This window comes from Gallinula chloropus, assembly GCF_964237585.1.
Source record: "Gallinula chloropus genome assembly, chromosome: 1".
Classification (NCBI taxonomy): domain Eukaryota; kingdom Metazoa; phylum Chordata; class Aves; order Gruiformes; family Rallidae; genus Gallinula; species Gallinula chloropus.
Genome location: NC_140085.1, coordinates 105134876 through 105161509, shown reverse-complemented (window position 1 = coordinate 105161509; position 26634 = coordinate 105134876). Strand labels below are relative to the sequence as shown.

The window sequence follows — 26634 nt, the reverse complement described above, 5'->3', positions numbered from 1 at the left end:
TACAAAAAAGATCGTAAAATCTACAGACAGAGGACATCATTTGGCAAATTCAACGCAACTAATGCCTCTATTTCAGCTTTAATGATAATCCAATGTTGAGAGAGGCCACCATAAAAATTGGTAATTTTCTGTAAATCCAGGAAAAGTGAGAAGTGTTTTGATTATGGCCCACACTTACGTTTGTTACTTTACCGTCTGTCATCATTCAAATATTCCAAATACAAACATAGAGCATTAACAAAAAAGATGAAAAATATCCCAAACAAATGCTTAACATTTTCAATAAGACAAAGAAAAAAAAAAAAAAGGTTAATAGTTACAATGGTTTACAAACAAAGTTTAGTGATTGTGCTTTTAAAACCAAAAAAAAAAAAAAGATAAGCAGTGCATTACAAAAAAAATTAATTGCCAAGATCAAACAAAACTTCTTTTAAGTGGCACTTCTTCTTTAAGGTGAATCGACACAAGTAGAGGTCTGAGATTTGGGCCAGTAACAGTAAATGATATCACCCCATCATTATTAAAAATGTCCATCTATTTTCCTGCTTATTTTCATAAGCACTGTTGAAGTTGAAAATGAGAAAAAGTTTCTGATAAACTCGCTCACGTCATGATTAGGCAAATAGCAATCACACCAGCTTACTTCCTGCCTACCCCAAAGGACATTTTTAATAAGAATGTACTTAATGATGGAAATGGAAAGACAAATCAAAGTACCACAGGGGATTTAAAATGAGTACATATTTACAAATGAGCCACCTCATCCTAAATTAATTTTACTTGAATTTGTAAAACTGTATCATCCGCAAAAGGTTAGTGAGAGACTGGCAGAAAACAAGACACGCCGTCTGCACTGGAATCACAAGGTACTGCTTGTCCTCACCGCAGATGACAGTGAAATCCCCAGAATAAAAGAACACTCTTCCTCTTGATGTTCACTTTGGGGATCTCTTTAATCAATGCTGTAAGGACTTGTGACGTTATCGACTGGCTCACTGGTGTATCGGCAGTGTACTAAGCACTGCCTCGCTGGGAAGAAACCTCAGGATCCTCTCTGGGATGCCTTTCTGCTCTAATCCTGAAGCAGCAGCTGGCCCATGTACCAGCAGGAGCAGCTTACCCGCCTTCTTGGGCAGCGATGTAACAGAATAGGCTGGGGCCATTCCTAGTAAGGAGGATTTACAAAGAAAGAGCAAAATTAAAACTAGCATTCTGATGGCATGAAGAAAAATGAAAAATCGTACACTCTGATTGCACTGAACATTATTTCTGGCGTCAAACATCATCAGACTTGAGGCATCTTAAGTGATTTTTTTTTTTCTGATTAGATTTTGAAAGCCTGTTACAGTACATGTTGTCTTCAGCTTTCTGTTTCCTGTATTAAAGAAAAAAAGAGACATAAGTGACTGCATGCTAGATTATTTAAAGTGTGCTTCACATAATTATTAGACATTTGTTACCTTTACATAATTTCTTTTTTTAATTATGTGCAGCAATGTGACTGCATGTTGGATACCTTTTCTATAATCAAGGTTGAAACTGAACTAATATTGCTAGGCAGAAAGGTAAAGAGAAGAGTTCATGTCTTAATGTTTAAAAAAATCTAGAATAAACTTCCAAAAAACATGAAAATCAATGCCAAGGTGTTCTTAGAGGGGCTAATGGTTTATTTGCACTTTTGAAAGAATCTGGACAATGTAAAGTGCACATTTAAATTTTCAGTTCCATAGGTTTTAATGCGCTGTGCTACTTGTTTCTTGTGGTTTTGACACATTCTAAAATTTTCTTTTCTTCGAATGTGCATACTATTAATTGATGGATACACGTACTTATTTTTCTAAAAAGAAATATTTCTGGTTCACAATTGATCTTTCTTGGCATCTGCCTAAACCCATGAAATAGCCCTATTGTAGCCAGCTTCAGTAATGCAACTCCAGTTACCTCCATCTCTTCTTCTTCCTCCTCTCCTTGTTCATACGCTCCCAGTACTTGCATTTCTGCAACATTCCTTCGGGCTATATTTGCTTGATCTGCCCTCTGTCGACCTCCTGATCCTCTTGATGACATAGAGCTGGAGGAGCTGGGATCTCTAGGATTATTTGATGTTGGAAACGTTGGTCTAGAATATGGCAGGATGTCCTCTGTACAATTAAATAAATACATGGTTATGTAAACACATTCCTAGAGACATCATGATCCTAAAATTTCTGCAGGTACTTGATTTGTATTACTTTTTATGCTTCTCAGTAGTGATGCCTGAGAGGAAAATTAAATACAGTTTCCATAATAGCATTATAGAAGCTTTCTAGAGGAAAGTTATAGTATTCACATGGTAACATTCACCACAGAAAAACTAATTCATGATTACTGTCCACTTCATTTCAATTTACGATCACTGCTCTATGGTCTACAGGGAAATGAAGGAAAAAATAACATCACCCTGTAGTCTATTTTTGATACCACTGAGTAGGAGGAAATAGCAATACATGTATAAAACTGGCAAGGAGCTCACAGCATCTAATTATTAGTCCCTGTATTTCTCAAAGTGAGATTTAAACAAAATTAGTGGGCACATTCTAAAATTTCAGCACCAGCCTCATAAGGTTTTCTCCATAGTAATCCACTGCAATCAGTACCAATCTGTTACTAATTCGCCCATTTCCCCAACTTACTGCCCAATCACCCCTGATATTGACCCTGCAGGAAGAAAGGGCCAGGCATTTGTATGACTCCGTGTTGAAAGCCCGAGTGAACACTTGGCAAATTCTATTAATCGTGTTCTATAAATTAGTAACCTTGCCAGCTTCCATAAACAATGGATTACATTGATCAGGTCTGATTCACATAATGCCATGTCAGTATTTATACCTAATGCTTTACTACTAGGGCTTTCTTAATTTTTTTTAACTGGACCAGGTTTACAATTAGACAAAAACGGGCCAAGGGTCAATTCTTTGGTAGAAAAGTTGAACGCTCGACTTAAAAACTTACTATCTGGCTTTATTCAGTTCCCTTCCAAATTAGATTATGATTATACAGATTAGACAAAACTAGACTATAAATGTATGCAAGGGGCAAGGACACTGATCCTTAGCTCTCTCAAGGAATACTTCTGCCTGGGCTTCCTTAGCATGAGCTTTAACACATGATGGGTGCATTAGGAAAGCAAGAGAGAAAATCTTTGTTTTTTCCTAAGATTTTGTTTCCATCTTACCCTAATGAGAACCTGCAACATGACCTGCATTAGCACCTCTGTTAACAATAAATGGTGACAAGACCCGACTTGACTCACACCATTGCTGTAAGAGACCAGGAAAGAGCTGCCTCTTCCCTGCAATCAACACACAAAACTTCACTGAATCCAGGGCATGCAAAATAACCTTGAAGAAGATGAGTTTTTGCTGGTGTGCCTTCTCGTTTTGGTGCTTTATTTCCTCGCAGTTTCCCATCGTTTTGCTGCTCCTGCGATTCTCTCCGCTCTCCCGAATTTGTCCGCACGTCTGAATGCTGTCGCCCGTCCACCCCGTCCCTCCCCTTGTAGCTCGCTCCTTTCCTCTCTGCAGACCTGTCTGTCCTCGCTTCTACAGAAGCAAGTTTTGGCAGCATGACCGGCCGCACCTCCAGCTGCGATTTGGACTGAGCGGTCGGTGATTTTATAGCCGGAGGTGGCACAGGAGGGGGTGGCAAGTCTACAAAGTTGAAGAAGAATAATAATTACAATTACATCATACACTAATGAAATTAAGAAATAATATTTAACTTCCACTGAAGAAACAGACGCCCTATTTACTTTCAGCCCTCCCTCTGTCCCTTTCTCTCCACCCCAAAACGTATTATGTTACTGATACAACTGCTGATGGGTATTTTTCCAAAGCTTGAACTTTAAAAATGTGTAGACCCCTCACTGCCTTTTGAAATGATAATATTTGCTTTAAAATTATTACAAAAAAGCTGTCATAAACATTGGACACTTGGATATAAATGTATTGGCTATGGATAGAAGAGTTACTGATATTTATCATTTTGGCTAAGTCAATTCAACAAAACAGCACCTTGTGCTATAGTTACTCAAGGTCTTCAGTGTGCTGAGCATTGAACCAAGTTGGCTGGGGTGTAAGAATGTGTATCAGATGCACTGCTGATACATATAAGGATAGACTATATTAATTATTACATTCCTCTTTCAAAATAGTAGGTTAATCTAACATGCACAACCCTGATGTCTGTGGGTATCTCATGAGATATTAAAAAATATCCTCATTCAATCAACAAAGTAACAAGCTCTCAGGAAGCATAAAAAAAAAGGGAAAAAAAAGACACACAGGACTTTTGAATTAGTCTCCTTAAGTTAGCACAGCTTAAGGAGTTCTAAAATTCTGTATATATTTACAAGGCCTTTATAAAGCACACAGATATTTTACTTAGTTATTTTTTCTACGTCTGCATTAAGACTTAAAACTAGAATATGTACACTCTTCATCAGGTTACAATAGGGCTCTGTGGAATATAGAATGCCAAGGGGAAAAAGAAGTCAAACAAGGAAGCAACAACACAGAAGTGGTTCACAACAAAACTGTAGGAATAGACCACATGCTTATAAGAGAACAACAGGTTAAAAGAAAGTGAGATGTGAAAGACATTACTGAGGTTAATATTCTCAAGTGAGGCTGCAAAAAAAGCCCCACAACAGCACTATTAAAAATGTTACTTCAGCATTTTGTAATAGTGTGCATTCATTCTTTCTACTTCCAGAAAAATCTTGGAGCAGCTGTGTTTTTCAAACACCATCACTATATATACAGCTAATTCACCCTCTATTCAAGAGAACATTTCAACCGAAAATGAAACTAAATTGGGCCAAGAATAAAGGTAGTACTCCTGAATAAGAAGAAAATAGTCCTCTAACATATATGTATGAATTCAAATATGGTAGATGCCAGATATTTTTGAGAGGCTTTCCAGTGACACGAAGCATGTATGACTTGATCTCGCCTCATGGAATGGTGCAGCAACGCAGAAGTCAGTACTCTACGCAGTCCTACTGGGCATCATTCTCCATGTTAAATTGGTGGTATGGCTTGGAATTGGCTTTGGCCTCCTTTAAATAAGACTTGACATGTTATCAGTTGTCTAGACTGGGATGATGAAGTAGAAAGATGTCATAAAGTTCATTCCCTAAGGTTGCACATACTGCAGGTAAATGAGATCTGTAACATCATTCTTGCTACATTAATTCCACTGTCTTTGTAAAAAACACCACCACCACCAAAGAGAAGAAAAGGCCCCATAAAAACCCCAATCAAGCAAGCAACAAAGTTTCTCCTTGTTCTCATTTGTGGCTTGAATTTGGGACCAAATTCATATAACAAGAAACAGAGAAACATCTTCACTTCTGTTCCGCCTAGCTTAGAAAAAGTCGGACTAATGACCTTACATTCTTTGCAAAATATGTAGGGTAGTTTGTTTTTCAAAGTCTGGCAGGTTTAGGAATGTCATCATTATAGAATAACTAAAGGTAAACAATTGGATACTGAAAACTTAAGCATCTACTGAATTTTCAGCATTTCCAGAATTTTTCTTTTAAGAAAAAGCAGTCATTTCCAAAACTTGGAAAGGCACAAATTAGCTGGAAGCCTGGATGTACTAAGTTGATGAATCAAAATAATTTCGTTTATGGAGCAGGAATTATTAGACTATAAAGTAAGAACAAGGATTGATCTGTGGACAATGGACTGGGCTTGTATAACTGTGGGAACTAAAACTGTAAAATATTCCACAGACTTTGGCAAGAAAGCAGAGAATCAGCTATGTTGTATTCTTTTGTTATCCATAATGCCTTAAACCGAGTTTACAGTAGTAAGCTCTTTCCAATACACAATCACAGCAATAAATCTGTAATTTCACACATCAGAACAGCCTCCAGACTATGTCCTCTGTGCATCTAAAGATGCCCTGTGAGTTCTAACCACCAAAGACCTAGCCAAACCAGTTTCACTGTGCTGCCCCGGCCCAGTAGATGCTTAAATTCAGTATGTGTCTACAAGTGTGGGCATTTGGATCACAGGGCTCTATAGTCATGTAAGCTTAAGTGTCAATATCTGCTCAAAAAAAACCTTGGGCTGAAGTATGTAGCTTCATACAATTCAACAACTAGCTGACAAATCCTGTGAAGACCTCAGAATACTATGTGATATATTTCTTGAAGGTCCAGTGTATCAGATCATGGCAGATCCAGCCCAAAGCTCATCAAGCACAGTAATGGTTCAAAAGCAGATGGTGAGGGTTCCCACCTTTTGCAGAATACTTTTAGTGACTATAAAACTTGGTTGAGATTTAAAAAACAAGATAAACTTAATTAGCCTAAGGGGATTCAAACAATATTTTCCTTTCTTGGGAAAGCATCCTTCTCACATGCCTTGTCTCAGAAAAGGACACACCAAATCAGAAGCGGATGAAGATACCCAAACTCAGAAAGAGTAGGCTTCTGGAACCACAGCTGTTCATGCAGTTACTTGTGTCTTACATTCCCCAGTCACTGCCTCTATTATCAAAGCACTGTATAGCCCTTCTGTAGAGCCTGCTGATGTAAATGGAGTGTAGGCACTTAACACCCAGTGTTTTCAGCCACCTCTGGAGCCAGCCTCCAGCAGCTGCGACACAGCAATGCACTGGCTGAATACCAAGAGGAAGGAACAGCATCTTTCCCGTAGCCTATAAAACACAACTTTACAACAAACTACTTTATTCAAGAATTATATCCAGCTACACAGGACAATGAACAAAGTGGTGTTAAGTTTTGGCTATCGAAAGGAAAGATGCATTGGTATGAAAAGTTTGATAAAATGACAGCTTTATGGTACAGTGCTAACTAAAGAAAAGTGATATTCTCTTTCAAGAACATTTTTGCAACCTGCAGAGAAACTATAAAAAACTTCATTATAACACGGTACTCCTCGCTGAGAAGAATCCTTTACAGAGGAAAAAAAAAAAAAAAACAACAACTTTTCAGAGGTCAACACCATTACACCCCTGTGGTATTTATTTTAACAGCTCAGATCACAGAGAAAATCCAGATTCAATCTGCCTCCTCGACTACAAACTGGCACGCTTCTTATTAAAAGGAAAACAGAAGGTTCCATTGTAAGGAATAAAAAATAAATCACAAAGCAACATCAGACCAATATAAAGAACTCAGAAGTATTTGTTAAAGGTCAGCTGCTGCGCTCACATGTTTCATTCATGTCAGTGTATCACTGGCATACTACTTCCCACATAGCTAAAACAATTAAGGGATGCCATTTCACAGCGCGGTCTACAGGGGAAATCTTACACGTGTCTTTTGAAAGGAGTGATGATAATTCTCTAAATGAGAACATATACAGGAATCATGGGATAAGCAAAACACCAGTGGGGAAAAATAATATGCTAAGTTAGTCTGGCACTGAAGTGGAGAAAGCACAATTAAGCACACAAAGATGAATTGTAAGTAGCGGCAAATGAAGGAAGTAGGCCTTGCGAGGCAAGTCTCCCTCTTAAACCCGATTGGGCTGGCGGTTTCTACAGTCATACCCTGAAGAAAACAGCAGAGCTATAGATCTGATGCAATATTGGGAAAGGTATAGGCTGATTTTTTTTCAATTTCTTTTTTTTCTGTTGTGCATTTCTGCAGGCATGAAAACCTCAGGATTGTTCCTGACTTAGTAAAAGCTTTAAGATAATTTAAGATTCCTAAGACACATAATAAGCTCGGCTACTATTATTCACGTACTGAAGTTATTTTCACGCTTTATATTTCAGGAAACATGGCTTAAACTGTATGTAACTGGATGAATAAAGAGATACAGCAAAACTTGCTATGATGTATAATAGCAGTGAGTTGTTGGGTTGCAGGGGTTTTGTGCCTACACGTAGATTTACATAACGCCTCTGTCAAAACAATTTTCACTCTACAAAAAAAAATCCTTCAGTAACAAAATCAACATTTGCAAAATATCTCACAATGGAACCAGAAGTAAGGACTGCAAAGAGAGCAGCTATCTGAAAATTATTAACATTCCATAACCAGCTGGTTTCTAGCAGAGGTAAGAAATGCATTCCTACTTACTTCTCACCTTGCTGAAACTTGCGCAGAACAGGTTTCTTTGCATTGCGCATGCAGAGGGAGACAAAAGTACAAACCACACCAGCATGTGTAATTGCTTATCATTCCAAAGTGAAAATTCAAGGGAATATTTGGCAGATGCTCAACTGTCTTTTGCAAGAAATTCATCTGCCCTAATGTCGTTACACTGGTAACACAGAACACAGCTAAGCAACTCAGCCATGGTATCAAAGAGTTAGCTGTGAAAATGTTAATATTTTTTAATATTTGTCAGTCACCAAGTTAAGAAAAGAATTGGGATTTAAAATCTCGTGTGAACTGTTAGTGGTGTAATTCCTAATGAAATACCTATTGAATCATAGCAGTGATAAAATGCTTTTACCCTTTTATGTAAATGCTTACAATTCCAAAGGCTTGTAACTACTAATAAATAAATTCAAGAGCATTCAGAAGAGACAAAAATATTCTTTTAAAATTTGGTTCCTTAAATTAAATATGTAAGTAGGTCAGTCAAGGTTGAGAAGGAGGATACATCTGTTTGTTGGTTTTTGTAATGCACTCTTAGTAGTTAACTCTCTAAAAGGCTAGATGAAGAGCAATTAAAAATTCATACATTTTAATCCCTACCACCTACTGAGCAAAGATTTTTAGCAACAAATATGGAGAACATTTCACCGCTTGGATGACTGTCAAGGAACAAAACAACCGAGCTGAAATCCCATTCCACATAAAGTAGAAACTGATTTGAGCCAATGCTAGCAGAAAATATAAAATCGTTACTACTTATGCAATGCAGAGTAGATCAGAAATCACTCTCCTTTATTTAAAAAAAGGGCAGCACAGGTAGTAGACGAACTTTACTGCTAAATTAGTAACAAATACACCTTCAGAAATTCCAATCTCTTTCAGACATCTTGCTCTACATAGAAAACCAGAATTTTTTTAAGACTTACATGCATTGCGCTGCTGATGATGCTCTTGGCATTTTCAACCATTCATGCAAAACCTTAATTTATTTATCTATCTTTTCTGTCAACCAGTCATAAATTCTTCATGACACTGGTATTTCATGAAACTGCTAGCAAATACTAATTAAGGCAATTTTTGAACAGTAGAAAATTCTCTATATGTGAAAGTTAATTTCATTTTAAAGGCTGAAAAATAATGAAGTGATGTGTCTTTCTCTTTTCAGTGCTTATGCAATGCTTCTAGCCATTGATAAATGCTTAAATTCAGAATATTTGCTTTGCTTTATTGCAAACACACGTGTGTTCACCCACTATAAGGAAAAAAGAAAAAATCTATCAGGCACTCCTTTTTGAAAAAGATAAGTAACAGTGGGACATCAAGCCAACAGAAAAATCTAAGTATATCTGGGAAAGGTCAGTTGTGATTAAATGTTTCATTCATGTCTCCCTATCAGTTTTCTTCACTTAAGAAAAACAATTAGTTGATGTTATTTTTATGGATAATTCTAAAGGGATAATATATTAAATGTGACTATTAAAATGTATGGTTAGATTCTTCAGTATGGTTCCAAATATGCTTACATAAAATGTATTGAGGAAGGGAAAAAATAATTAAAAAAAAAAAATCAAACCTAAACAAGCCCTTCAACCTTTGAACTGGGTTTTATTAGTTCTGAAGAAATTAAAGCCATAATTTGCTGTTCCCTGAATGACCACGCTGCACTGCACACTAAACAGGTTAGCGGAAATTCTTACCTAATTAGAAAATATGCTGAAGTAAGCAGCTGCTATATAACACAAAACAAATATTGATCATGATTGTCAAATCTATTGCAATATCTAACCACAGTGCTCTCTGATTTAACTGTGTATAATTGCTTTCACAAAAAGCTGTCATCACACACAGGCCCACCTCTTATTTATTCCCGTGTTAGAGGAAAATGGCCACATAAAACTCCTGTTCAGATTTTTATTTCTGATGTTGTAGCTGTTGTGTTTGTATCGAGGTTTGACGCTCAGCCAATTATTCAGTTAAGGGCATTCTCTTCGAGAGAATAAAAGCTGATAAAATGTCCATAAAATCTTGCAAAATGCCATTACAAGGGTCTCATAAACGTAACATTTCTGGTGCGGTTTTGGGATTTACACCTTGTGTTGTCCTTTCACAGAAGCAAACATGCACAAAACCACTGCAATAACCTCTTGAAACCAGATAATATTCCAACAGCTCAGTTTCTCTGACAGAAGGGGCCTGGGCATAAGCCAAGAGGCCCAGGTGCACTGTGTCATGCCAGTATTTAATGCAGCCTAATATCAGATAGATGCTAGTGAGAGAAAATACTTGGAATAAAGTACAGATAATAGCACGGACAACCACTCATTGCTAAATTACTTCTGCTCATCGTGCTGTGAGCTTTGTATTAAATTTTTTTGTCAAGGGGCAGGAATCATAGGGAGAAGTGTCTCAAAACTCCCTTCTTGTAACCCTGGATAAGGATCTATAATATTAGGCTTTCATATGATAATGGCAAATGATGCCCCTCTTTGAAAAATTTCAGACTGGTAATGAAAGTCCTAATCAGATTGTTGTTGCGGAGAACCAGGAGGTGGGGAATGATGCTTTTCTTTCCCCTCCCCCCCGTTAGCAAATTTAGCAAACTTGACAAGATGGGTTAAGTCTTGGAGAATTTATCTTACATGAATTTCCAACAAAGCCCGTGGGTTGTTTTATAAAACTGGAAGGTAGTACTTTAATAAAAGCTGCACCACCTGAGGCATTTTCATTAAAGGCTCTCTCTAGACAACATCACAATGTTTGCATTATCCTCCTACACTCCCAAGAGAATACAAGCACTACCTTTTCAGCAAGAGTTGATATTGTGTGTGAAGGCACGAAAGAAGATGATTAGATTTTGCTTTTACTCACAAAGTAACCCCTTGCAACAATGCTGTGGTCAGGATTGGAATTCATTGATTTGTGTTGCCCACCATTTAAATGGTAAATGTGTTGGGTTTTTTTCAGGAAAAGATACATTCTGAAGGTTTTAATAGTCAGTCACGTGAACAAAGATTTTAATCCTAACCACACATTATTCTCAATGACTGTACTATTTATGCTATCTGGGCTCTTAAATAATGACAGTAATTAGCCGATTAGGACACTACAGAAAACAGGTGCAAGGCTCTGGAGTGGGAGCATCAATGTACAGTATTAAGGAACTCTGGCATTTAAAATGATTAATCTGTTCAATGTGTTTAGCAACAGGAAACACAAATCACTGAATTCTGAAACATAATGTCATCTCTGTGGAAAAATTTCACACACATGCACTGAATACATATTTAGAAAGGTTCACTGGCGTTTTCACCCATTTCAGTGGACTCACCATCTGTGTAGACTTCTCTGCGCAGATGTCCTGGCTGGTGTTTTTGCTTTTTGGCAGGTCGGACCTTCTGTATTACAACAGCACTCATGTTGCTGTCGGTAGACACGGGGCTGGTGGGTCTAGGACAGTGTGATGCATGAAAATGTCTACGGCCTGGAAATTGTTACAAGAACAATAGCTATTAGTTTCCTCATTTATAAAAAGACACGTCATGCTTTCTATTTTTTTTTTTTTCACATTGGAATGCCCTAGCTATACAAAACCTGAAAACACACTGCTGGAACAAAAAAGAAAATCTCATCCTTCTTGTAATCTGTTTTAGAGTGAGCCATAGCGAAATCAAAGCATCTGCTGTCCTATCAGTAGACATGTTGGCTTAGTTGCACAGAAATTATCCAGCTGATCGGTAGATGGAAGCTCCTGCCACAGGAAGCTGAGGACTGTAGGTGGCCAAGCACAGGGAGGTTTCTCACCTTCCAGAAACAACGAAGCATTTCACATTCAGAAGGGTTTCCCCTCCCCCAGATTGAGCAGCATGAGGTCAACCATGCCACCAGGAGAGCAAACCACTAGCAGGCCTTGGGTACAGATGCCCTCTCTGTTGCTTTGAGCAAATTACCAGGAATGCATCAGGGATGTATGACTGGCATTTTGTCACAGCTTGTTCGCAGATAAGTGTCACATTTTTAGGATGCGTAGCCAGGTATGGCTAGTATCAATACACAAAATCACTGCCTAACATGAACTGGACTATTGTAAAATTATTTACCTGCAGCAGCAACGGGATGTAAAAAGACCTTTTCTAAATAAGTAAATTCACAAGCACATAGAGAAAGACACTTATATGAACCTATATGTATAAAGTGGGTAATATCCTGGCCCCGTGCACATGAATGGGAGTTTTGCCACCTACTTCAATCGGGCAGGATTTCATCCAGAATTACTAAATTACCTCCCCTCTCACTCTTCATGATGAACAGCTGTGTTGAAATGAAACAGAGGACTGGTAACTGGGAGAGGATATCAGAAATGGGAGGAAAGTTGCAAATCTGTGGAGTCAGGGTGGACACAGAAGTGATAGAGTACCTCTTGTCCATGTTTGGCAGTTTAATAGGACTGGCAGGGAGCGCATTCACGGATCTGCTTGAAACCTGCATCCCATCCTCGGGAATTTTTGTTCTTTGTTGAACTATAACAATATCCTAGGCCTGGTTAGTGATCAGGCTACTGATTGCCTTTCTGTACCCAATCTTACTACCAACCAGTATGTTGTGACACACTAAATATTGAAAATACCATATTTCATATGTCCAGTGGTGACTCACAAAAAAGCCCCACCACCCAAACACAAAACATATGCATAAGGCCTTGCTGCATATTCAATCTATAATCTAAGCCATAGCTATATAACATGTCAAATTATGAAATATATATATATATATATAACATGTCAAATTCTGAAACCAACACAAACTCAGTTCATCCCAAAAATACAGCAGTAAGAGCTTGAGCAGCATTCTCCAAAAGACAGCAACAAAATAGAAAACTGAAAGCAAACACATGACAATTATATGTTTGTTTTTTTTTTTAAATCCAGGGGACATGTGACTCTAAAGGTTTACCATTTATTTGGACATTTCAATGCAGACAGATTAAATCTCTCACAAAGAGCGACTGAAAAAACTGAAAAAACTATGGAAAAGGATACAATTCTGTGATTTTTTTTTTTTCCTTACTGATTTCTGGGTGGAAACCCACTAGCAGGGACAAGGTTTGGAAATAATCAATGGCACCAAAAAATTAGGAACTAATTATGAAAAGCAGCGTAGACCAGCAATTTTTTAAACTGCTTCACCAAAATTTCTTTTCTCATTCTCCACTGTAAATTGACAGCTCCCCCCACACCGAACTTCTAACTGTCATAAGAACAAGAATAATTTGGGAAGCAGTTGTGGATAAATACAGTTCCCAATGGCCATTTTTTTCTCCTCTCTCACCAAACAGAGCACAAACTCACCTCCTGCTGCATCCTGCATCTGACGCCTGGCTACCTTCAGGCCAGCGTATTCTGCAGCTGCTGCAACAGCCTGTGCAAAATCTGCATCGGTAAAAAAGGATCCATCCGAAGAGCTAACGCTAGACCGCCCGCTTGAGATGTTATCTTCTTCAGAGGCTGAACCCCAGCCATTGATCATGGACCCTGTTACAGAGCTCTCCAAATCCCCAACACTGGAGGCAGGTGTCTGCTCAAGGCCACGCAAGAGGAGCCTTCTGTTCTGCATCTTGGCAACCTCTATATCTGCCTCATCTTCCTCCTCTTCTGGTGCGTCAGTATCCATATCAGAGACCAAGGGCCCTGAGATATATCCATAGGTATGTGGTGGGGAGATAGGCCTTGGAGGGGGTGGAGGACTCACAGGTTGACGTCTGCATAAAAATACAAGGGTAAGAAGAAGTCACGCAACAGTCAAAGAAAATAGCAGATTGATGAAAATACTGCTTTTCTTTCCCAACAAGCTTGACTTGACTTTTTAAATCAAAAGGATTTATATCTGAAAGGTTCATGGCTGTCTGGGGTTTTTTTTAGTTTTCATTTTTGCTGTAAATCAGTAATGACTGACAGCTATGCAGTTTATAATCTACCACAAAGAAATACGATTTTTTTAAATCCGGTTCCTTTATCACTGATTTTAATGAAAGTAGGCTTATTTTGCAGGAAGCTGCTCATTTTTCCTAAAGCAGGATTTGTACAGCTAGGCAAGGAGGTGGTGGTTACAGTTCACATAACCATTTAAAAAAAAAAATTATTTGTGAGCCCTTGAGGACACAAGTAAAAGAAGTGTCTGTATATTTCTCTAGAAGCTTGAGACTATCAATGTCAACAGAGGCTTATATCCAAACACATTGCTCCATTAACATTATCTTCCCTCCACCCGCCCCCGTGATTCAGAAAGATATGAAAAGAGATATTGTTATTTCATTATTTTTTAAATTGGTCTAGGGGATATTATTAAGAAAGAATTCTCTCCATAATGTTAGTTCTTGGTGCCTTAAGGACAATAAAATGTATATAAATGTATAACTTAATTTGAGCTTAAATTATCAGTAAAGATGTCTCCTCCAGCTTAAAGAGGTGAAGTATTAGGTATCATTGAATAAACGCCCAGTTAAGTTAATACCTCGCTCAGAAGTCCCTGGTAGCAACATTGTCCACAGTTTTTCTTCACAGGGACAGCAGCATGTTCTTTAATTGCTGTTTGATAGGAATAAATACTTCCTGCAGCAATGGTTGTACTGCTGGCATTTCTTGCATGGAATTCCTACTGCAGCCTTTGCAAAAAATCTCCACAGTAATTTTCCTTTGTCAATTTTCCCCTCTTGTTATCTCATTGACAATCAGTGACGCTCACAAATTAAATCTAATACTAAATTTGAAAGGAAACTGTAGCAAGAAAAAAACCCTAATACTTTGTGGTAAAAGCAAACTGAAACCTCCCTGGACTACATCTAGTGCCCATTTTCCACTTGCTATAGTAAGTACAAAGGTCAGTTAGGGATGTATATTCAGTAAGTCCCTTCTCCCAAATCCCCAAAGGCGTTGTTGCATAGGAATCTCTACCTGCCTTTGGCTAGAGACCTTGCTCAAGAAAGTTTTACTACCTTAATTTAAAGCTCCCGTGACAACCATCCTTGTGATGTATTTGCCACTCTTCCTACTCTTCATGTTTTGGGATTAGGAGACAGGCAACTGGTTACAAAATATGTTAGGGTTCTTGAAAATACAGCTTGCCTGCCAACCTTTAAGGGTAGGCTAATTGAGAGCAGCTGGTTCATGGGCATATGGAATTAACAATACTTCATTCACTTTATCTGATGTAGTGGTTCTTGCTTTAACAGTGACATCGTCTCTGATCTCAGCTCCCACTTTACCACTGATATTGTCTGCTATCTCACTAAATCTTTAGTTTTTTGCCTGCTTGTCCACCCCTGCAGAGCAGAGATTTCTGTTTCAGATCGCTATACTCCTTGCACATGGACTAGACAGAGAAATATTACATAGACCAGCACCACCAGAATTATATTCTAGATGTCTGTTTCTGATCAGCAATTGAGATAATATTCAGCAGAACTACAAGTAAAGCTGATGAAAAGTATGACAAACAGTATTTTAGACATTATTTTCATTATAAACGCACCATTTATAGCCACACACCTCATCCCCACCCTCACCACCACCACCCCCCGCCCCGAAACCAATAGAGCTCAGAATGTGTTCTTAATTGGAAAGTATTGCCACACCATACTCCAAACAGAAACCCTCTTTCCAGAAGGGGCTACAGCTGTTGAGCACAGTACATCCAACTCCAAAGCAGCAACATCACGGGACATATCAACACCATTAAATGGAAAAGGTAGTCAGTCAAGCTTTCCAAACCATGTAAGTAGAATAATGTGAATCTTTTTTAACTGAGATGGATGCAGCAAAAAGAAAGGAAATGTTGTTTGAAAATGGGAGGCAAAAAAAGACAAATTTAGTCACTACAAATTCTAACACTTGCAGCAAATCTACACTTAACCATTACAGGAAGAACAAAATAAATATAGATTTTATTTTTTCAGTCCACTCAATGAGTAAGCTGTACGCCCTGGGAGCTTAAACTGGAACATGCTTCCAGATACTTCTGCCAGTACTTTTTATGGCATTTATGGTGACTGGCCGCGAGTCTGTATTTGTGTTGAGCAAACTTTCTGCTTTTCAGGCAGTTGCTGGCCAGTTATGCACGTTTACATACATCTGCTCCAATGCCTAATCCGCTCTGTTTGTCAGTATGCATCTCCCACTCTCCGGAACATGGCAGCTGAGGTTCTGGAAAGTCACTCATATTACATCACTCACTCTGCATTTCTCTTTCCCATTAGTGTCGAGCTAGTTTAACCTCTAAATAACCCTGAAAACTTAAGTGATTAAAATGAACACTTCTGTGCCCTTCCATACTGGGGCCAATGGAAATTACAGGAAAATAGTATTAGCCACCCACCAATAAAAAGAGTGATTGTAAAGGCCTGGGAAGATAAAGGAAGAGAAAAAGATAGACAGTACAGGAAATCTTACCACAAAGAATAAAGCAAGGTAGACCAACTAGAAGTGGGGAGCAAAAATAAAAGCCGATACAGGCCTTTATAAAGAAAATTAATAACTGCTGCTTACTTTAAAAATGGGAAACATAAAAATTAACTAACTTTATAAAAAACCTTCTGGAAAATACATCCATAATGTCCAGCAAGATACATTAATAAAATCAAAGATCTACAGTCTACTTGGCAAGATCAAATTAATTCCATCATAATACACCTGTATTTCACTAAAAATAAAAAGCATGACTCAAATGTTGCAGATAAGTTTGTATATTTCTGGCAATAAAAACGTGTGCAAACGACTGGAGGAGAAAAATAATAAAAGAAATATAATTTGGGATAGAAAAGCTGAGCCTTCTTAACAAAAAACAATAGAATAAAGCATATACATAAAAAGCCTCATTCCAGATTCACTGTTTTATGGAAGAGAAGCTGTGAGAGTGTATATGCAAAACAGTTTGTACTAAAAGCAACTCAGAAGAAACAAAATTTCCCTGTAAGAAATATCTATCTTTATTAATGTTGGTCATTCCTTTAAATAAGGGTAGGTGGAAATGTTAAGAAAATTTTGCAAGCAATAATTTCCTGTATTAGGATTTATGAGAGAAGGAAAATCTATAGGTTATATAAATTATATATTTATATATATTCATGCATATTGGTGACAAGTTAATTGCACAGTTACTGTGAAATAATGCATGCTATTTTATGGTAATAATGCAGTAAATCTATTGGAAACAATGGAACTGTAATTATATGGTAAGCTGTGTTAACGATATCACTTTAATATCCTGATGACTGTGAATTTAACTTGTGTCAGCATCGTACGTACCGTAACGTGATATACTGCATTTCTTTCCATGGTATAATAATAAAGCAACTTAATTACGTATTTCTTAAGTTACAAATAGTTCTATCATCCAGGATTAGAAGTTCAATATTAACTGAATAAATATCATGGGGAAAATCTTGGCCTCACTGAATTCCGCAGGAATTTTCAGTGGGGCCAGGATGATGTTTACATCTCTCTCGCTACATTTGCATTGATTCACCTCCGGTCAGGTTGGTGTTGTATGTGTCCCAGATCCTCCTGACAGTCCTGTAACATGGGCTGGAGTTCTTCCTGGGGAGAGGGGGTGAGAGTGGCAGTTGACTGATGGCTATAGGAGACAGCGGCTGGAGAGGAAGCTGCTCCTCGGACAGGTGGAGTAGGACCTCGCTCATCTTCTTCCTCTTCCTCTAGCTCATCCTGCTGCAGATACATCCTTGCAGGTGGGACAGGACAAGGAATTTCTTGGTCATAGCTAAAATTAATTTTTTAAGAAAATAAGGACTTACATTTTTACTGTGTAATTAGCATATCTGATACACGTACAAACAGCCCAGAAAAAAATATTGCTAGATGTGCTCTTACAAACAGCTTAGTAAGCACATACTGAGAGGATGCACATCACTGTCAGCCAGTGATCTCTCTAAATAGCCACACTACAGCTAGTTGAGGAGCACCAGAACAGGAAGATGTGACTGCCAGCAAATTACAGTTCACTTGACTAGCGAGTAAAGCGAGCAATGGATGACGTATTCACGTTTCTTACCTTTCATCCACTGAAAGACTGTAATCTTCACTATTGCTATGGGGAGGTGGATGTGCTGGAGGGGGTGGGAGAAGATCTGCCCAGTTCATGCCAGCTTGCTTGGGAGCCTTTGGGGTGCGAGCACCTTTCTTGTGCCCTTGACTCCCTAAGAATAAAAAGAAGTAACTATTTGCAGTGCTTTAAAAAATCTCTTCATCCTTGTGCTTTGAAAAACTACATAATGATTTCCTCTTGCTGGGAATACGCTGTTGCGCTGAGTTGGAATAAACTGGTATTTCATTTTTTTACACCAATCTGTGTAATCCTAACTTCTATGTAGAACAACTCTACATTTTCAAGCACTTGAATGTAGCCAGAAAGTTTACATAGCATGGAAAAAGCACATGGGATCCAAAACTCAAACTGTTAATAAATAGCCAAAATGCGATAAAACCATAAATGAATTTTACAAGCAATGTCATTAAGAGTGAGCTTCCTACTTCTATTAATTACATTATAGATTATCATCTAAAACAAATGAGCTGTAGACATATTTTCTAAAGTGCCTTTATACTATTTAATTGCTGGAACCTAAAATACAATATGATACAGATATGATCTATTAAAGTTTCACTGTTGCATTAAGTCACTGAATATATGTAATTTGTACTTGTCCACTGAAACGTTTTAGGCACAATGAAATTACTGTTTTTAGTCTAAATGGCAGGTGCAGTTGAAAATAATTGCTAGAAGAACTAAAATAACATAAGAAAGAAGATCGATGAAGTATGGCACAAATGTTTTCAATGACTATTACTGGGAAATTATAGCTCATAATAAAACAACGCAGCTTTAACAGTTATGATAACTTTGAATAAGACCAATTATTTAGGTGGTCTTGAATTTTAGCTTTGGACATGGTTGTGATCAGAACAGACTACTATTGTTCCTTGGTATACATTTTTATCCTTCTTTGTTACTGTAACTTCTTTAATTCTAGATAAAGTCACATTATTTTTGAGCATGTTTTAGACTCCTTCATATTTCTCTCTTCAGCAGCTAAGGCATGGTTTTATATTACACATGATTAAATATATTGCAGTGAGATTCAGCAAACTTCTTTTTCTCGCTTCTGCCATCTCAGATTTTTATGAATAGTAGTTCTGCTTATTACTGTTCCACATTAGCTGCCAGATACAAATATGTTTAGCTATGTACAATTATTTTTCTGGTATCTCAGTATGTCAAGCAGGACCCTAACTATCCCAAGGCGACCATCATCTGTGCTGCCTACCCTAAGCACCATAATATATACTAGGTTCAGCACGATTAATTTATTGCTCTGGTCACCTTGCTTCATTCCTCCTGGAGTCCTTGCTACAGGACTATAAATTGTTAGCATTATGAATAACCATAATAGGTGTCAGCATGGAGAACACCACCTTCTCAATTTAATTTGCATGGATTCATACCCCTGAGATGTTTCACACTGAGTTTCGGGTCTTAATGTCATTGAGCACATGCTCATCACCACATCCTGATGTTGGAGACTTGGGAACAAGCAAAAGGCTGGCTCTGAGAAGAGCACCCCTGAGCAGCTGGGTGACTTGTGAGCCATGCTTATCCCAACCATGGAGAATACAGGTCACCCAAAGGCACAGCAGGCTCATCTACAAGTTTATGCCTCTGCTGTGAGGCAGCTATAGTCAGTTAAAATGGACCACAGGTTAGGATTAAGGCAACTGGACAACAGCGGGGCGGAAGATGAAAAGAAAAGCTCTAGACCTGATTAGAAGATGTAAAGTCCTGGGCGATGGTGACTGCAATCATAACTCACTCTATAAGTGGCTCGATGAAAATAAACATAGGCTCAGTATCAGACTTCGAGTAAAGCCTGTGTGCAGTTTACAGTTTATCTCTGAACATTTCACACACCTCTACCAGAAATCAAAGCTGAAAGTGAACAGGTTATATCCAGATGAGAAGCAATAATTTTTTTATTAAACCATATTCTGTGGTTCCAAAGCATGGAGCACAGTTTCAGTGCCCTGATCAGCATTCTCCAGCACAAAAAGCTGTCTTGTTTCAAGAGTTTTACAAAGGGCTCTTAAGATATTTTGCATAGGAGAAGCCAACGAGAAACAATATTTAACTTTAATTATCTACTGTCTACATTTGAATGATGTACAGGAATGTTCTTGACATATAGCCAAGGCATTGAAATCTATAAAAATCGTATGTAAGCATTTGTGCATTTTAACTCTATAAAATGTAGGGATTTAATTTTAAACATGAAAATTTTCTTAAAGCAGTTCTGTTAGGTATCACTCAAATGTCCTGGTACCTTAAGCTTATTCATGAACAAGGTTGTCTGGTGTGAGCTGACCCAAGAAATGGAAATCAGTGAAGTACCAGGAAGGTAATATATAAATTAAAGTATCTTTTTTTTTTGGTGACAGCTGTAAAGGAATTTCTACAAATTGCCCATCTGAGACCATGGTACTAACCAGTGGGGCATTAACAGTGGGAAATCCAACTTTTATTTGATAGCAGGACTTTCAAAATTGTGGATAATTAATCACTTAATTGACATTTAGGTTGCACTAATTATGAGGATTTCACAGAAATACAAGCACTTATTGGGCCAGTTCTTACACTGTTTAACAACCCTGCGAGTGTCAGTGGGTTCCTCTCTGTCATCCCCTCTGTCAGCCCAATAACTAGTGCTATAGGCATCGTTAGACGTCCAAACAACAGACCTAAGGTTTGGAAAACACAGTAGATACTCACCTGATGTACTACTGCCTCTGTCCGAGCTGTTGTAGGATCCACCTGTATTCTGGTCATATGACTGGTTGTACGGAATAGTTGGAGCAATGTTGTCATTTACCCGGTAATCTGCAAGTTTAACAGTACAGTTAATGCTACCTTTCAGAAACACATCTACTCTTATATACCTGCCTTATAACACAAAATAAGATCTCCTGAAAACAGGGAGGAATAAAAAAAATATTTTTTTTTTTTTTTGAAAGGAAAATCATCCTGCAATCCTGTAAGCTTAAGGAGAATCAGGGGAACTTAGGTGCTCCACAGCAAAACTGAAGGTGGTCACAATGCCTCTGCAACAACTATGTCTCAGTGGATATCTGTGACCTGTGTGAGCATTCTGTATACAGACTGTCACCTTGGATTGATTTTTCCACGGTCTCTGCTTAATTTATGCACACAGGGTGGCTAATGGACTATGGCAACCACTTTTTGCATTTCAAAGGTGACAAACCCACATAGGAATCAGCCCTGTATTACAAGGGCTGAAGGATCTGCTGGAGCAACCAGGCAGCTCCACTGAATGCGGTTTACAACATAAGAGGTCTTTGTTCAACGCCTGCTGGCTCCAGGAAGATGTCTATTTACATTGAGTCATGCAGGTTCTAGCTACCGCAAGGCCTTTTTCTGCTAATGGCCGTTCCCGTAACTTCCTTCTCCAGTTCCAAAGCACTTGAAATACACACGTTTTTTTAAAATCTAGATTTGGCAACCAGATCTGTAGAAGTTTAGCAGAAGTAAAATACTCATCTAACAAAACAGTACTCTGATGCCAAAAAGGAATTCTAATTTACAGGCAACAGAAAGGAGCCGAGTTACTCTTCATACAGCAAATAAAACTGCGTCATAAACGGAACCACTGGACATAAAGTAGTGACAATGAAGCACAGCATGCAACTCATCAAAATGGTTGTTTCCCATCACAAAAGCTATAGGTATAATCATCAGCAAGATGGTTTTGACTTAGGAAATGAGAAAACCAAGACCAGAATATTGACTCATAAAATAGCAAATCAAAACAAAAATAAACAAAACTAAGAATCCAGTCCCCATCTGCTGCAGAAATGTTTGCCATAATGTAAGCATGGGAGAAAGAGCAAAATGATAAATTCCACACCAGAGTGTATTCTGTAGTAGTTTCTCAGCCTAGTTGCATTCCAGAGACCACGCTGAAGCCCTACATGCCGCATATGTTTACACAGAGGATAAACAGTAAATCAACACTCTGAAATATGTATATATGGCTGTCAGCAGACAATGCTTTAAGGGGGCCTTTCCACACTACAATATGCTAGAGAATATGCAGCTGTAATATACACAGTTTGAAAGATGCCGTATCTTCCAGGGCATAAAAACCAAACATGTTTTAATTCCAGAACAGATACGTAACACACAGTTCATGAAAGAAAACATAATTACAAAAAAAATACAGCTTTCACCCTCTAGTAAGGAGCCACAAAAATTGAATTTTCTTTTGACATGTTTATGTCAAGGGAAGGTGTCACATTTTATATTGCCCTTTGAACTCCTCTGTGAGTAGATGGGTCCGGCTGAGAAAGCAACATTCCTGTAATGAAACGGATCTTTTTACTGGAAAACTTATCACTTATGCGATCGCCTGAGTTACAACAAGCCATGCAAAAAGTTCCGAGTTAGAATGGGTCCAGTTCCTAGGGATACTGTTTTGCAAATCAGGTTATTAAAAGAGGTTGCATGGTAGCCTGGAGGACTAGCAAGAAATCACATACCTATTTCTTCCAACTCCCACACATTATATTAAAGAAACATGCCCTCGAGGCCATGAAAGTACATTCTGATGTTTCCCTTTAACACTGAAATCAATTTATTTTTAGCTTCTGGATCCACAGACTTCAGTCAGGGTAACAAAGGAATTTAGTTTCCAAAACTGTGAGCGGTAGCATTGCCTCTCAATATGTGAATCGAAGGCTTGCTAGGAACAAGTCTAAAATGAATTGGATCACTCCGTTTGTGTCCCCAGTGTACAACACAATACAATTTTACAGAGTTTGATATGCAAAATTTCATTCGTTTACACGAACATGTAGATTTAATTAGTCTCCATCCACGACTGGGAAGAATGGGTTGACCTATTTAAAATTTAAGGTAGAGTATAATGTGACTACCATGCATCTGGCTTATGAATAAAATATCTGGCCTCTGTCCTAACCGATCCCTTACCTACTATTAAATTTAAATTAATCTCAAATCCATAGGAAATGTATTTTATTTCACTCTTTTCTAAAGATACAACGTGTTATTTTTTTCTAATAAATTCAATATCTGAAGGTTATTGTGGTGCTAATTAACTTTCTGACACTGCTAACTCTGGATTTCTAAATCTAAAGAGAGAGAAGTCTAAAAGCACCACAGAAGCCTGTAATTGCTGAACCTGAAAGCTTTAGACTCCCAGCACCAGAAGGTCAAAACTCCTCTGATGCCTAAAGAGGAGAAACAAGCTAAAAGCTCTTCACCTTTATTTAATTTGTTTTGCTCCATAATGTTGTACTGTATGGGTGCAACCTCTTGCTTTTGCTGAACAGAGGGTTTCCAGTGTTTCTCATTCGTATCCCCGCTGCCATTGTTAACATTATTGCTGATATTTGACTGGATGAGTTGAGTGGTTGCATAAGGAGTGGGCTGCCCAGGCTGGCTGACAAATCTTCCGTCCTTTAGATTTGGACTATTGAAGGTTTTCATCTCATTGATTTTGTTGCTGAGGTCCACATCCCCATACACAGTTGACTCAGGCAACATCAGGTTTGTTTGCTTGTTGTCCAGCTGATTGTTGTAATTTGCTATACAATCGGCTAACCACAGAGGAAAGAAAAAAGAAAAGGTCATTCTGTTCGCTTACACTATACTTTCAATGAAATTCCCTTTAAAAAACTTTTACTGCATAACTACATGGCTTGCATCCATGAAACAGAGATACTGTCATCAACTAAATGATTTAGAGAGTATTATTTACCTTATAAGCTACGACTTCAAAAGCAGCGCTTGCCCTTGTGGCTCACTGTAAATTCAGACCTTCTGAACTGTAACTACAATGACTTACCTTGCTGGGCTTTTTCTACAGCGGCCACAGAAGCAGTGATATTTTTAGACATTATTCTCAAAGAAGTATACATATCCAACTGTGAGTAAAATAATTTGCATTAAAAGGAAAAAAAAAATCAACCAAAACTTAGTAACAGGAGTAACTAAACGTGACCGTCATGTCACGTTGTCAACAATATTTAGACATTCTTGTGATAAGAAACAAATATACAACAGACTTTTATAAACCAGACTGAAACACGATTGCACATGATAGAATTAAAGAGAAGCAGTACAATGTGAAAGGTAACTCAGTACCCAGTAGCAAGTCTTTATTTGATCACTGTTTCCTTGTACAATCTTCTATTTTTGTTTGAGACAAAAAGACAGGAAAGCACTCTGGAATTCTTGCTAACCATTAGTTGCTTTGGGTATTGCAGAATAAATATTAGTATAGTAATGCTGTTGTCCTGCATGCTAAATATATATCACATAGACAGCGATAATTCATCTTCTGGTAGTTGCTGCATCATGAGATCACCACTTATTGGATAGAGTAAATTAGACATGTACTGATGCTCTGGCCACTACTGTGCACAGAAGCATTCTTTTGCTTCTGTGGGACAGCAGTTCCATGCACTTTTTTTTCCTCTCCACATCCACATTCAGTGTCTTCCACAGTCTACTGGGAAGACACTGAATGGAATAACACAGTCCGTGGGTTGGCAGTTAGAAGGCTTAGCATCCCATGATCATTAAGCAAAAATTATCATTTGCCAGTTGATTAATGAATCAATAATTACATAAAAATCACCAGGAATATAGTTTTCCTCTTTAAAAAAATGTAGTATGTATGCTAATGAGTTTGATTCAGAACCTGAAGTTCATTACGTGTGGAGGTGGTAATTAATTTATTGGAGAGGGTGTCAAGTAAAACTGAGTACAGAATTCAGTATGTAACCATTGCACTAAATGAAATAACTACTAAATATAGAGGATGTTCAGTTTCAAAGTTATTTGCTAATGCATACATGGTTTTGTTGAGAAATATTTCCTGAAATAGAGATACAAAATCTACTTGAGGAAAAAAACCACTGATCTCCATTTTCAGTGATTAAGGAACGGTATCAGAACATGGCACATACAACTTATCATTTCACATTTCATGCCTCCCAGCTTGTGTTTTTTGAAGGTTTTACTGCTTAAATGTTTCCATTTCTCCTTTTTCTTTCAGCTACTAAAATCATGGTACGTCTTTCCTCCTTTCGAAGTCTACTGTATTACATTGGGCAATTATACATCCAGCACTTTCTTTATTCCTAATACCTCATGCTTTGCTATAATACCCTTGTAGAGTCACTTGTGACACATATTTTTACTTTCTTCCATTTTCAGCTACATCTGATTTGTGTGTAGGGCAATACAGTTGATACAGTATATGCAGTAGGTACATTTCTTGCAGACACATTAGAATTCCTCACACAAAATACTTAAAACTGTTTTGCTTGTATAACAGAAGATTTATTCTTTTAGATTTTTTTTACAGCATGCAATTTTAGAACAACCTGTTCTCATTCTGTAGACTTGGAAGACAATACTATACTTAAATTAAAAATGCAGAGTTACTTAGCATATTCACAGCTATAGAGGGTGACATCCAACTCTGCTGCTTTAGCACTTAAGCCAAGCCCAAGCTGATATAATTAAGAATATTTGTCAGATATTCCAGGACAGGAGAGATCACCACGAGCCCCTTACCTGACCCTCACGCTCATGGACTCTACTCAAAAGCAAGGAACTGCTTTGCAGCACAACTGAGCTTAACATAAAAGCTAAATTGACAGAGAATCCATTGTACCTCAAGACAAGATGTTGCAATAGCTTGCAGCCCTCAAAAATATGCACTCACTTCCTTTTCTGAATTTCTTAAGTTTCAGTTGCTAGAACTTGGTATGTCTGTACTTGCCACAATAGAGTATCTCTAGATGAGAAATCTTTTTATGTAGGTTTTTGTGGACGTGATATCCTCAGGGAGAGCAAAAGACAAGTCTCTAATGTTAAAATCTCTCACCTTCCTCTGAAGCACCTGGCACTGGTCACTGTCAGAGAACATATTGCAGGAGATGAATTACCACCATCGCATTATGGCTGGTTTCACATTAATTACAGCAGGTAATGCTGTTTTGCACTTATGCAACTTCACTATAGGTAATCATACTTCCTCTCCAAAATGCTGGAAAATGCTGCCAGCAAATATCCGCTAGAGATACTAGTGGTGGAAAAGACTCATTTTCATTATTCACCCATACTAACAAGGTTAAAACAAAAGGAGAATGGGGTCTGTTAAAACAAAACGTGCAACAACTGAGCTTCCAGATATATTTCCTCAAGTGTCTTCAAAGGGAACTTGTGAGATTTTCTTGAAGAGCACTCCTAATCCTGGCCCAGCTCCTGGGAACTACCACTTAACCTAACATTTTGAGATTGCTTTTACAGGGTGAATTTAACGTTTTTTATCCAGAAAACCAGCTATGCCATTATTGTACAAAACAGCATCTCAAGGGATGTTTTGAATGTGCCCAAAG

The 26634-nt window shown here is 38.0% G+C and overlaps 1 protein-coding gene across 1 annotated transcript in view; it reads right to left on the bottom strand.

Moving 5' to 3' along the window:
• Positions 1 to 992: 992 nt before the first annotated feature.
• ROBO1 (roundabout guidance receptor 1) overlaps positions 993 to 26634 on the bottom strand; it is a gene marked incomplete at both ends in the record, with an annotated part of 524504 nt that continues 498862 nt past the window's right edge. The window contains 9 exons of the mRNA XM_084279118.1: positions 993 to 1165; positions 1830 to 2141; positions 3381 to 3689; positions 11457 to 11609; positions 13474 to 13883; positions 17645 to 17896; positions 18188 to 18332; positions 20957 to 21064; positions 23485 to 23820. Coding sequence (XP_084135244.1) covers positions 993 to 1165; positions 1830 to 2141; positions 3381 to 3689; positions 11457 to 11609; positions 13474 to 13883; positions 17645 to 17896; positions 18188 to 18332; positions 20957 to 21064; positions 23485 to 23820 — 2198 coding nt within the window. The remainder of the gene's footprint in view (positions 1166 to 1829; positions 2142 to 3380; positions 3690 to 11456; positions 11610 to 13473; positions 13884 to 17644; positions 17897 to 18187; positions 18333 to 20956; positions 21065 to 23484; positions 23821 to 26634) is intronic.